This window comes from Pocillopora damicornis, chromosome 6 (assembly GCF_964200805.1).
Source record: "Pocillopora damicornis chromosome 6, jaPocDami1.2, whole genome shotgun sequence".
NCBI classification, from domain to species: Eukaryota; Metazoa; Cnidaria; class Anthozoa; order Scleractinia; family Pocilloporidae; genus Pocillopora; species Pocillopora damicornis.
The window spans coordinates 8420903-8434353 of record NC_142675.1 but is presented as its reverse complement, the minus strand read 5'-3'; the positions used below and the strand labels follow the sequence as shown (position 1 = coordinate 8434353).

At 41.6% G+C, this 13451-nt stretch overlaps 1 protein-coding gene across 1 annotated transcript; it reads left to right on the top strand.

Annotated features, from left to right (window-relative positions):
• Nucleotides 1-142: 142 nt before the first annotated feature.
• LOC149043780 (uncharacterized) lies at nucleotides 143-862 on the top strand. Its single transcript, XM_089210787.1, has one exon. The coding sequence runs from the start codon at nucleotides 143-145 to the stop codon at nucleotides 860-862; it is 720 nt and encodes a 239-aa protein (XP_089066913.1).
• The last annotated feature ends 12589 nt before the right edge of the window (nucleotides 863-13451 follow it).

Below are 13451 nucleotides of genomic sequence, written 5' to 3'. Positions count from 1 at the left end.
CCGATGAACATCTTTATATTTAGAAGACTGAGGAGGCAACGAATACACACGTGGCGGCAGTCGAGTTCGCACAAAAAACAACCCTTTTGAGTTCGCAGAATCGTGACATGGTGTCAGGAGTGGGATCGGCTCACCCCTAAAGATGACAGAAGCAGCTGAAGCATCCATAGTTGTGCCACCAGCGCCGACTCAAGTTTTTATTCCCCCGTCAAATTTGCCCCCGCCGAAAGCGCTTATTTTTGACGACAATTTAGCCACCGCATGGAAATCGTGGAAAGCAGCGTGGCAGCGCTACGAAATCGCTACTGGTGTATATAAACAAGAGGGCATAGTTCGTGTGTCGACATTACTAAGCATTATAGGCGAGGATGGCGTCAGAGCCCACGATACCTTTATTTGGAACGAAGACGAAAACGCAGACGACATTTCACAAGTCCTGAAGAAGTTCGACGAATTCTGCATTCCTAGGACACAGGTCATATATGAACGTTATAGGTTCAACAACCGAAACCAGGAACCAAGCGAAAACATCTCGACGTATCTTACGGAGCTTCGAACGATCGCAAAAAACTGTGCACACGATACAATCACACCAGATGAAATTTTGCGTGACCGCCTCGTGCTAGGCATACGGGATGATCGCGTCCGCGAGAGACTTCTCCGTTTGAATGATTTATCTCTCCTACAAGCAGTTGACATTATTAAGTCGTCAGAACAGACCCAACAGCAAGTAAAGCTAATGGCTGGAGGAGACACTGCAGTTCATGCGTTACGGAAGGCGGGATCGGCAGAAAAACCTGAAGAAGAACGACAACTTAAGTCACAAGCATTTAGAAGACCGTCTAAAGAATGTGGAAATTGAGGAATGGTGCATGGACGTCATTGTCCCGCGTATGGAAGAACATGTTTTAACTGTGGGAGTATGAATCATTTTGCGAATAAATGTCGCGCTAATCCCCGAGGAGTGAAAAGTAGAGTTTCGGCGGTCCACGAAGCCGTCGACATGGGAAACGACCCCTACTACATTGGTGCTACTACTAGTAAGAGCAAAGGCCAGGAAAAATTGGCAGTGGTCAAACTCCACATTTATGGGCCAGATCCCAAGACAGAAGTCCAGTTTCAAATAGATACTGGGTCGCAGTGCGACATTCTCCCGGCCCAATTATACAAGCAAATCACTGGGGACACCCTCCTTCATCGCCTCAAACCATGCCAAAAGGAAATAGTCTCGTACACAGGGGATCGCCGCAAAATTGCTGGTAAAGCTACCCTGCCTGTGTGGTCCCGTGGACAGCGGAGGTCAATGGAGTTTAACATCTTAGACGGAGACTATCAACCGATTTTATCATTGAACACCAGCCTCAATCTTGGCTTTGTGAGTTTGCATAATTGTGACGTCCTAGCATTACACGTCAAGTGTCCCAAAGCCTCCTTGCTCGAAGAGTATGAGGACGTATTCGACGGATTAGGGGCCCTACCGGGAACATACAAAATAGCCATAGACGAACAGGCGCAACCAGTGGTCCACGCACCGAGGCGAGTGCCAGTAGCCTTGCGTCCATGCATCAAAAACAAGCTGGACGAACTTGTTGATCGTAAAGTTATTATTCCAGTAACAGAACCGACGCAGTGGGTATCCAGCATGTTGGCCATAGTGAAGCCAAACAAAGTACGCATCTGTATTGATCCGAGAGATTTAAATCGTGCCATTCGGCGAGAGCATTACCAGTTGCCGACTATCGATGAAGTGGCCTCCCGCTTAACAGGTGCCAAGAAATTTACTCTTTGTGACGCCAAGGATGGTTTCCACCAAATCCTCTTAGACGATGCTTCTAGTTTCCTGACAACGTTCAATACGCCTTTTGGGCGTTATAGATGGGCCCGCATGCCTTTTGGTATCTCAAGTGCGCCTGAAGTTTGGCAGCGACGCATGCATGAATTCGTAGAAAATTTAGAAGGAGTTGAAGTTATCGCTGACGACTTCCTCATCGCTGGATTTGGCGAAACTGACGCAGAGGTCAACTCGAGCCTTGAAAAGAACGAACGTGCGTTCTTCAAGAAATGCCGGGAGTGGAACCTCAAGCTCAACAAACTCAAGCTGAAAAGATCTCAAACCGAAGTGCGTTTCATGGGCCACCTCTTGACTCCTGATGGTCTAAAGGCAGACCCAGCCAAAGTTGAAGCTATTTTGGATATGCCACCGCCGACTGATGTGAAAGGCCTGAAGAGGTTTTTGGGGATGGTCAATTATCTGGCCAAATTCTTGCCACTCCTGTCCGACATGACAGAACCTTTGCGAAGGCTTGAGGACAAGGACGTCGAGTGGTGTTGGCTTCCACAGCATGAGAAAGCATTTACCACAGTCAAAGAATACTTGGCCAAGGCCCCGGTACTGAAATACTATGATGTTACTGAAGAAGTGACAATCCAATGCGATGCCAGCATAACGGGTCTAGGTGCAGTACTGATGCAAAAGGGTCAGCCCGTTGCCTTTGCCTCGCGAGCTCTGACCGACACCGAAACGCGTTACGCTCAAATCGAGAAAGAGCTCCTCGCCATAGTGTGGTCAACCGACAAGTTCAATCAATACATACTGGGACGCGAAGTTGTGCACATCGAGTCTGACCACGAACCACTAAGGGCAGTTTTTACCAAGCCAATACACAACTCACCAAAGAGACTCCAGAGAATGCTGATGGCCCTTCAGAATTACTCCCTGGATGTGCAGTATAAAAAAGGGGAACTTATGTGGGTATCAGATGCACTGAGTCGAGCATACCGCAACACCACCGAAGCCTCCAAGCACGATACAAGTCTGATCTGTACACTTGCCGAGATAGATCATTCAGAAAACCTCTCGATTGCATCATACAGGCTCGCTGAATTCAGAAACGAGATTGCCAGGGACCCAGTGATGCAAAAGCTAATCGGAGCAATCAAGGGTGAATGGCCAGTGTCAAGGAAGTCCTGTACCCCTGAGCTGACGCCTTACTATGACAAACGAAGTGAGCTTATAGAAGACAAGGGACTAGTATTTCTGGGGGAGCGATTGCTGGTACCCCCTTCCCTGAGAAAAGAAATGTTGAAGCAAATTCACCGATCACATATTGGAATCGAAGGGTGTTTACGTCGCGCTAGGGAGGTCCTCTATTGGCCCCTCATGAATTCGGAAGTAAAGGACTTTGTTTCCAAATGCTCAATCTGCCAGTCGTACCAGCCAGATCAGTGCCGCGAGGAATTGCAACCGTATCCGATCCCGTCGCGTCCCTGGTCGATGCTAGGTGCCGATTTTTTTGACCTTGGGCAACAACATTTCTTTGTCCTAGTCGACTACTGGAGTGGGTTCTTTGAAGTCCAGGAGGTTAAGGTGGCCACATCTGCTAGCGTGATAGCTGCGTGTAAAGTACAATTCGTCCGCCATGGGATACCAGACGTGCTTATTACCGACAACGGACCTCAGTTTACGTCATCGGTGTTCAGTGCATTCGTGAGAGAATGGCAGTTTGAACATAGAACTTCGAGCCCCCGTTACCCCCAGTCAAATGGCCGCGCCGAGAATGCCGTGAAGACCTGCAAGAACTTGATGACGAAAGCGAAAGCGGATGGGCAAGACCCGCTGTTAGCCCTTCTTGATTGGCGCAACACCCCAACAGAGGGTCTAGGAACATCACCCGTACAGAGACTGATGGGACGCCGCACACGCACTTTCTTACCAACCCACGAAACGCTCCTGCGGCAGCCATCACACCAGGAAACAGCCACCAAATTAGCTGAGCGCAAGAAAAGACAAGCTCAACAATACAACAAAAAGTTTCGCCCTTTAGAGGCACTAAAGTGTGGACAGGCCATCAGGATGCGGCTTCCCGGAAGGGAGGAATGGAGTCTGGGGACCTGCATGAAAGCCTTGGGGAACAGGTCTTATGAAGTTGAAGTTTGCGGCAGGCGATACCGACGCAACCGTCGGCAACTGCGCCTGACCCCGGAAACAGCACCACCTATGAGTCTGGTAGAACTAACTCCGCCCGAGTCTACCCTCAAACCGGCGCCAAATCTGACAGAGCCAGGACCTCCTCCACCGGAGTTCCATGGCGAGACCAAAACAGAGAGAATGCCACCTGAAAATGAGATGGGAACTGAGCTTGAGCCACAAAGGATTGAAACTCGTCGATCAGAACGCAGACGTCGACCGCCTTTGTGGCATCAGGATTACCATATGAACTGAACATTGAATGATTGAGCCGCTACATAGTTGTTGGGTTCTGTTTCTATCTTTTTATGATTTCAATGAAGAACAATGTTTTATCGATTTTATGTGATTTGAACAGTGATCGAAACCGAACATTAAGTATTAATTAACTTTTGAAGATAAACTTTGTAAAAAGGGGAAGATGTCGTGATATTGCGTTACACGGTCACGCCACTGGGCCGATGAACATCTTTATATTTAGAAGACTGAGGAGACAACGAATACACACGTGGCGGCAGTCGAGTTCGCACAAAAAAAAACCCTTTTGAGTTCGCAGAATCGTGACACGGTATAAGCTAATTCACGTAAGGTGCACAGAAATGTTTACCAGCCCTATACGTACTTCCCTATAAACACTTACAACGCCCCTGTGTCATGATCTTTTAAATTTGCTAAAAACAAAGTGATTGATTTCTGATCTCAATAATGCGCGGCTCCTTTAAACCAGACGCCCAATTATTTTAGCCGCAAGATCAAGCGATCTGACGTTATCTTAGACAGCATGTCAAACAATGAAATTCATTGTACCCATTTTCTGTGTACAAAACCCTTTAACTCCTATGAATGACCAAGACATAACTTCTCCTGACAATATCAATACAATATCAATGCAATATTAATACAATATCAATACAATATCAATCAATATCAAACAGACAAGAGATGAGAATAAAGAAAAGTATCAATTAAGAAATTATTAGCTGAAACAATACCCAATTCTCCGTACTAACTTCATAAGAATTTTGTGGCTAACAGTAAGGAGAATTAATAATGAGATCTTGTGAGTAAAAGGGTTGGTGCATCAGACACATCTTCAAATGTTAACCCTTTACAACCTAACATCAATATGTATATTCTCCATACTGTTAGCTAAACATTTCCTAAGGTTCTGACAAGGAGAATTTGTTTAACAATCAAGAGTTTCTGAAATTGGTGATCACTTGCCTAATTCTCATGACTTTTGACTTTGATTCAGTTGTGACACTGTAAGGAGAAATTATGCACCAGTCCCTCTTAGCTTGAATCCTACGCATCGCAGTGCGTTCACCTGACCTCGTAGAGTATATCAGACAAAACTTGCCTTTTTTAAAGTGTTTTTGTTCTTTGTTGAACTGCTCGTGGTCTCCACCCCACCAGCCATCTTTGCGTAATAGATCACAAGCTTTCTTACGTTACAAACATTTACGGGAAAAAAAATAATCTGTTTTCTACTTTGAATTCAATTAGTCGGTTTAAGCAATCAGCTGCGCTTCAGGAGTGCAAAAGCTTTTAAATAGTAAGCTGTTTGTTACCGTAGATTTTGCATAGCTAAAAGCCCCCAGGGTAGAATATATTGTGTTGAGCTAGCGGAAAATGGTTGACTGTTCAAAACAACTCTTATTTGACGGAAACTGTTAATTGCAACTCTATTGTGTGGTCTTCTTTGTTTTTATTCTTTAAGCTTGCTCAAGACACAATTATATTTCTCTTTTATGTTTCTTCAATTGCGGGTAAACTAATTTTTTTGAAATTATAACCTCGAGGCTATTTCACAGGCGACCGTGAAATAATTTCTTTAGGAGCAGACGTCTGTTTTTAGTTCGGCAGAATTTTTTTCTTGTTTATCGGGAAATGAATATGCATGTTAGATGTTAAAGTGTTTATGAAAACAGAAAACTATTCACAGTCTTTGCAAGGAAATCTTGGACCCGCAGATCCAACTGCAAGAACTAATAGGACTCGATCTAGTCTGTAATATTGTGGAAAATCGTACTTCAGCTCTTACGAGAAAAAAGCTTTTACAAGCCGAGATTAAGACAAGGTTTTGTCAGGTAATTACGAAAAATGAAAAAGTTTTCTGTCGCAAACGTTCCGCCTCGCTTTGATTTGAGTCAGTTAGCAAACGCTGGAGAGGAGGGTGATTCTCACGTGTTTTGCCACAGAAAAACAGCAAAACTATACTCGAGAATAGTAGGTTTTCAAGGCGAAAAACAGGTCAGTACATCACGGAAAAGAAAAATAGAAACAAAACAACAAATCCTTCCTGAATAAAACTCAAAAGCTTGTATTTATTTGAAGTAATGATCGACTTTGGAATTTCTAACTCTGTTGTGTACCAGTACTACTCATAATAATTTGCTTGACTGAACATGGCTTCACAGTCGAAAATTAAGGTTATTCTCTGCAAAGACATAAAAAAACCCACAAAACGCTTTGAAGACACTATGTAGATTTGACAACTCTTTTTGGATCAACTTTCATCATAGAAATACAGTATTTTTGGTAAAAGCAACAGACCGCACTTTCTATTGGTTTACCGGAGGGATAACCCACTTGGGAAGTTGAGAGAACACTCGAAATTAATGACACAGGATGCGGCAGTCGAGTGAGTAGGAACGAGGAGGATTCAAGGATTTCCAAAGCAATTTATTGTAAATGCGAACCAACAGTAATACAGCAGGCAAATTACATTAGACAGAAAACCAAAATAGAGTAAACGGAAGTAAAATAAAATGGTATAAAACAAACGAGGTCGCTACCGGTAGTGTCAAAAGTAATCGAACGTCACATGCACAACTCTCTATATGCTTTCCTTATGGATAATAACTTGTTATATTCCAGACAGTTTGGGTTTCGTAGGATGCACAGTACCGAGACTGCCCTAATCAAGTTAATTGACGAGCTTTTGTTCAGCCTAGATAATAATCAGGTTTGCAGCATGGTCCTGGTCGATTATCGTAAGGCTTTCGACATGGTGGACCATAAGCTGTTGTTGCGCAAGTTGGAACTGTACGGCATAGTGAACCGGGAGCTTGCCTGGTGTCACTCTTATTTTTTGGAAAGGAAGCAAGTGGTCCGTGTAAATGGGAGTGAGTCAAGCGAAGCTTTGATGTTGCATGGAGTCCCCCAGGGCAGTATTTTGGGTCCTTTATTCTTCATTTTGTTTATCAACGATCTGCCCTTGTATACAAGTGCTCAGTTGGACCTCTACGCAGACGATACGACTGTCACCGCTTCTGCGGATGTGAAGGACTTAGCCACCTTAAATTCATCACTAAACAAGTCTGTCTCTGAAATTCAATTATGGGCTTCAGCGAATAAGCTCCCATTAAATGAAGACAAGACTAAAGTACTTACGATCACTGGCAAAAGACCCGTGGCCAACATAAATAGAAGTGACATAGATGTAATCGTAAATGGAAAACAGCTCAGTAATGTGGATTGTGCTACCTTATTAGGCGTAGAAATTGACAGCAAATTGTCATTTAATGAACATGTTGAGAAAGTATGTAAAAAGTTGGCCTCTAGAATCGCAATATTGCGTAAGATCCGAGCGTGTCTACCTCTTAAACAGCGACTTCAGTTTTATAATAGCATTATTCGCCCTTTTATGTCTTACGCTAACGTTGTTTTGGCAAATTGCGATAAAGAGTCGGTTCATAGGGTCTTAAGATTGCAAAAACGTGCGGCACGCGTTATTTGTTATGCCGATCGCATGACACCATCAGTTGCTTTGTTTAACAAGCTAGGTTGGATCCCGTTTTATGAGCAACATAAGATTGATAAATGCACAATAATGTATAAGCGAATTAATGGGACTTTGCCGAATTATCTAAATGAACACTTAATTTTAAATAATAAGCGGCACTCCCGCAACACTAGATATTCAAGCACTAATGCTCTTTGTCCTAAATATAAAAGAGAAACAGAAGGAGGACGCTCTTTCGCTGTTTCGGCAACAAGACTGTGGAACAGTACACCAATTGAAATTAGGAAACTAAATTCTGTAGCATGTTTTAAAAAGAACATGTTTGCCAAGATTTTTAAGGAACAACAATTTTTGCATCATTTCATAATTTAATAATTTATTTTTATCTTATAATCGAATCCTGTCATATTTTATATTTTAACTGTATATATATATATATATTTTATGCTTACAGTAATATAGATTGTAAATAGTTGTGAGGGCCACAAGTTTATTAGCCTTTGGCTATTAAGTGCCACCCTCTCTAGATAAAGGCTTTATTATTATTATTATTATTACGAGGACAACTAACAGATGTTACCAAGAAAAATGATACAAAATAAATTAATGTTTTACATGCAATAAAGGAATATAAACTAGAAAAATTACAGTATAAGCTGCAGAACCCATTCAACGCTCAATTCACCAGAACCAAGGAAGTATGTTAACAACAAATCAATAGAAAAAAGAAAGGAAAGGAAAAGTTAGAAAAGAAAAGAAAAGGCTCTTGAAAATACGAGGACGTAATAGACTACAACCTGTTTGATATGAAAAAACAAAACATAAATTGTGCAGAAAACATGAACAGGAAAGGCGCGTTTTGAACATAACAATAGACCGGATGTGGTGCATGGTCACACAACTGAAATTTCAGAACCAATGGCAAAATTACTCGACGCGTGTTGGACAAGCGATTCGTGGGAACGATAAAGTGTACGGCTGAAAACGATTTTTCCAGGGGCATTCACTAAAGTCTAAACCAACTTTTTATGACTTTTAGGCTTTTTTTCTGGCTTTTCCTTTTTCTCCTGTTCTTGTCCTTTTGTTGCAGTTGCTACTTTCTACTGGGCTTGCTTTCAGTTCAAGAATTTTCGAGAAAGCATTGTCCTAACGGGAAATTCTTAACACGGGATGAAGAGGGAAATTCTCCTCCGAGTTTTCACTCTAGTTTCTAAGCGTTTCTGTATATATTTCAAACTCAAGCAGGGACGGCAAGGGTGATCCTTCTTCCTGTATTATATACACAGGCCCTCAATTAACCTAATTACCCTCCATAGCAGTTGATAAAAAATGTTTATGATATGATTGTTTGAAATTGAAGTTATCGCATATTATTTGTTGAGAATACAGTATATTTTCAGAACAGTCTAAAACGGTTTAAAGCGAAGCGAGGCATAGTATTGTATGAGTCACCATGTAAGTAAAATATACTAACCAATTGTTAAGTTCGTATTAACTTTTAACGTCTTTGAACTGGTTACTCATTATGGTGGCACTACAAGAAACACTAGCAAACCGTTTTTCAGCTTGAAAAAAAATTGTGTAGATATTTGGTGTATTCAGGACGGAGTGGAACATTGCAAATCAAGGAAGAAAACACATCAGCCCAAGGCTAAGCTATCCAAAAAATTAATCTTAAGAGCAGACTGGAACATAGCTGGGATATACTTGAGTATTTTTAACCATCCAAAGAGTAAACTGTAATGCTTAAATACTTAAAAACATTTGAGAGAACTTTAGTGTACTAAAATTATTTAAATCGTTTACCCCTCCCCTCCCTTTATTCATGTGGTCCACCCCTAGGCATTCGATATATATCTATTATCAAAGACTTTGCAATTGTTACCTCACGTCACTCTGGTAGTTTGGCAATCATAGGTGACGTCTAAACCCAACTGATAACATTCGCGATTAAAGAACGTGAGCTAAAACAAGAAACTACAGAAACGCCCGGAACACACAAAGCTGGCGCCTTACCACATTTTCCCTCAGATGAAAGTTGAATTGCTAACTACAGAACACGTGATATTAGGTTAAAAGCATTCGGCGTCATTTCTTCGTTAATTTTAATCTCAGCGCGTTGGTCCCCCCTATGAATTAAAGCCAATCAAAAGCGCGCCTTCAGTAAATAACCTACTCGCAAATCTTACACCCAATACATATAAATTTCTACTCGAACTTACTTTTGGTTGTAAAAGCCTTCCTTCGGATAAAAAGGAAGGAGCTTCTTTTCTTCTTTTAATCTATTTGACTGAACTCTGTATTCGTTTAGAACCGCCCTACGGCGCAACTCAGTAGATTTAAAGGAGACCTTTCCCAATCTTTGCCTTTCTGCCTCGACCACTCTTTTGTATCTCTTGCTATCTATTATGCGTTATGAGTATCTGAAAGTGAAGGGGCGATCGTCGTACTTTAGGGGTTATAATTGGTGATTTGGTGATGAAACGACCACCGGTAGAATTTTCTTGGGGCTGATGTGAACAGAAAAAACATTGTGGTTTTAGCTCTAAAAATTGGTACCTCTTACTGGTGTCTGTTAGGGCCTGGTTTTCTTCTAAAATTTCGGACGACTACCTCCGCACTCCCGTAACTTTTATGTGGGAATATTCCACACCTCCATTCCCAGACGTAAGAATTACCCACGATGTTTTACCTGTCAATGGAGTTTACCGCACGAGTTCTTGCTCAATTTTTTAGCGATGTGCTTTCCTTCTTATAAAAAAGTAATGCTAAAAAACTTCTTGAGAGATCGGCATAAAAAAATAAACTTGTACAATTGCAATGAAAATAGTCGGGATCGGCGGATTTGTATACCCCTATTCAACCGTCGTTCACGACTGACGTCTAGTTCAACTCTTTATTCACGGGCAACGTTTAAGTAAAAAATTTTGTTCAATTTGCGTTTGAAAATACATTAAAATTGGGAATACAAAAAAATAAAAGCTTTAATCACGTTTCGCAGGAATATGAACAGCCTCAATTACACTAATTACGATTTATGTGGAAAGGGTAAATAAACCTCAATTCTGTCATACTAGATAACATCTTAGTGCTAACGTTTGAAATGTTCAAAGTTCTCAGATATTTCGCTTTCCCTGTATCACTTAATCACGAGTGTCAAAATATTACTGAAATAGCAGTAACTAACCTGTTTTCAGTGTTCGCCTTTTGTTTCTAAACCTTGCACTCCTTCTCGGGAGTCTAAGACGCCAAAACTACGTCAACGAGGCTGGAGTTGACACAGTTGCAAACATTAACCGACTCTCCACAAAAATTGCATCGAAATGGGCAATCTATTTAAATGTCCGTGACACGAATTTTTTGTGCACAAATGTTTAGCTTATCATATGTACAAACCAATCCCGATGGAAGAAAAACTTAAAAAAAACTTAAAACTCGGTCTTTTTGGACCCTAAAGTGCTATTATTTTGTCTTAAAAGTGTCCCGTGGACTGGTAACGAATTGGCAGGTGATGACGTAGAAAACTGTGAAAACTACTAGTTCACACACAAATCTCTCACATCTCTTGTAATCTTTTTATCAGTCAGCATTGAAATACTCTGGAGATTATGTCCGATAGCGATGAATACCTATCTTCAGCAAACTCCATGGAGAGTTGTGGTAAATCGCACTCAAGTAGTAGAGTAGAAATGGAAGTTGCAAGTACGGTTCAGCCTTACGAAGGAGAACCGCGTGCATCAAACGAAGATTTCGACGAAGACTTACAAAGAAGGTTTCTCGCCCACGGTGTTCAGGTCAAGATTAGGACAAAAAAAATTCCCGTTACTGAATGTTTCGTTTGCTACGTTTGTGTTTTGGTTTCTGTGGCGAAATCTATGTTAAGAATGAGTAGCTGTGTTCGTTTCTGTTGCCATAACATTTCATTCCTCCGCACTATTTGCGGTGAAGGTTCCCCAGTGATCTCTGATCTCTAGAGAGATTCCCTTAGTAAACCAAAAGCCAACTTTTGACGAAAGAATCAGCTGTATCACGAGCCACGATGCTTTTCACGGAGAAGTCAGCGGGCAGTTTCACTCTCAGTTACTCCTTTCCTCAGAGATTGGAAAGGCAGATCTGACACTATCGTCACGATCGTCGAGCCAGTCAAATCGAACGGAAAACGAATAAGTTTATGGTCATCTGATTCAAGTTAATGTCATATGGGGATTTTAACAGAGAAAGACTTCTTTAGTTTAAAGGCAGCATTGCCGTATGACCCATTCCACTCAAAGAAAATAACTAACATCAGTATTATAAATGAATGTTTCGTACGCATAGACTTTCACACAGCACTTGGATTCATTGCTACTGTTGCTACTCTTAGTTCTTTGAGGCCGGGGGGCATTGATGGCTCGTGGTATGGATTTTCGGAAACCCAGGTTAGGACAATACGTACACACGGCCCCTTCGAGCTTGTGTTCATACCAGTATCCGCTAGAGGTTTCGCACTGTTCAAGCAACAGGATATCGGTCAGCTCAGGAAAGGGATTGGACTTTATTACAAATGATGTATTTCTGTTATTAAAATATGATGGAAACTGCAATTGGTGGGATTTTCATACGATAAAAAAAGTGCAAATGTAGTCATGTGGAAAGACAAGGAGTATGAGTACCTCTCAAGCGCTTGAAATAAAAACAATAAGCTTGTGACACTCGCTTACGAAATGTCAGCCGAAAAGAATGTTGAAAAATCGTGAACGGTGCGAGAACAGGCGCCTTAATCAGCATTATTTTTAGCTGAATTCATTGGTTATCTTCCCCTGATTTGAGTAGTGATATGTGTTCGTAACAGGCGTCTTCGAAGCCGGTATGAAGCACAAGGCCGACGACATTAAAGAGTAAAATCTCCTCGATATCGACAGTCGAAACGCGTACATTTTGGCCATACAGCTACATCCTTTGCAATGTAGTGTATAGAAATACCCGGTCTATGTGTATTATTCATGTAGATAACTATATTTGGCGCTCCAGCCACGCAATACGTTCGTTCTTTCTTCTAGATTTCTCCCTTCTCCACCATAATTGAAATTTTCTACGTCATATCTATGTAACATAATCATTTTTGTCGCGCGCTTAACGCGCGACACTTTTTGGCCGCCAAATCGTACTTTCAATGCGCAAAAAAACGGTCAAGAAGAACTTGCTAGACGCTAAGGTCGATTATTTCTTATTTTAAATAAACTGTTAATCACAAAATGCAAAAAAACAATATCGTATCATAGGCACTTTAAGGTGTGCCCATCAGACAAACGTCCCAAATCATGCACTTCTCAGTCTTCTAGTCATGTTCGAATTCCGTACCAAAAGTTAACTCCCACTAACATTAAAAGCAACCTGTAGCTTTCAGAGTCTTATACATATATGTCCTCTTCTCTCCACCCTTGAGGGCGACGTCATTGAGATTGGGAAAACAAATAATTGCCAGAGAACTTAGCGTGAATTCACACTTTCAGTGCCGATTATAGGTCAAGTGTTTTTTTCACTTTCTAGCCTCCCGGTCATAGATCACAAAAGTAGCACAAGGAGCGTTCGCCCAGGAGGTTACTCATTTCAAAACATATGACGATTTTCACCGTCCACGAGCACCAGGACTCGCTTTGAAAAAGAGGCCAAAGGTAACTCGGAAATGGGCTATTAGCGCCTACAGCACAAATTATCTAAAATCTGATGATGAGCTAGATTCGGAATACATAAAAA

Bases quoted from the DNA above. Each gene is read 5' to 3' on its own strand.
- LOC149043780 (XM_089210787.1), top strand. From the start codon at position 143: ATGACAGAAGCAGCTGAAGCATCCATAGTTGTGCCACCAGCGCCGACT.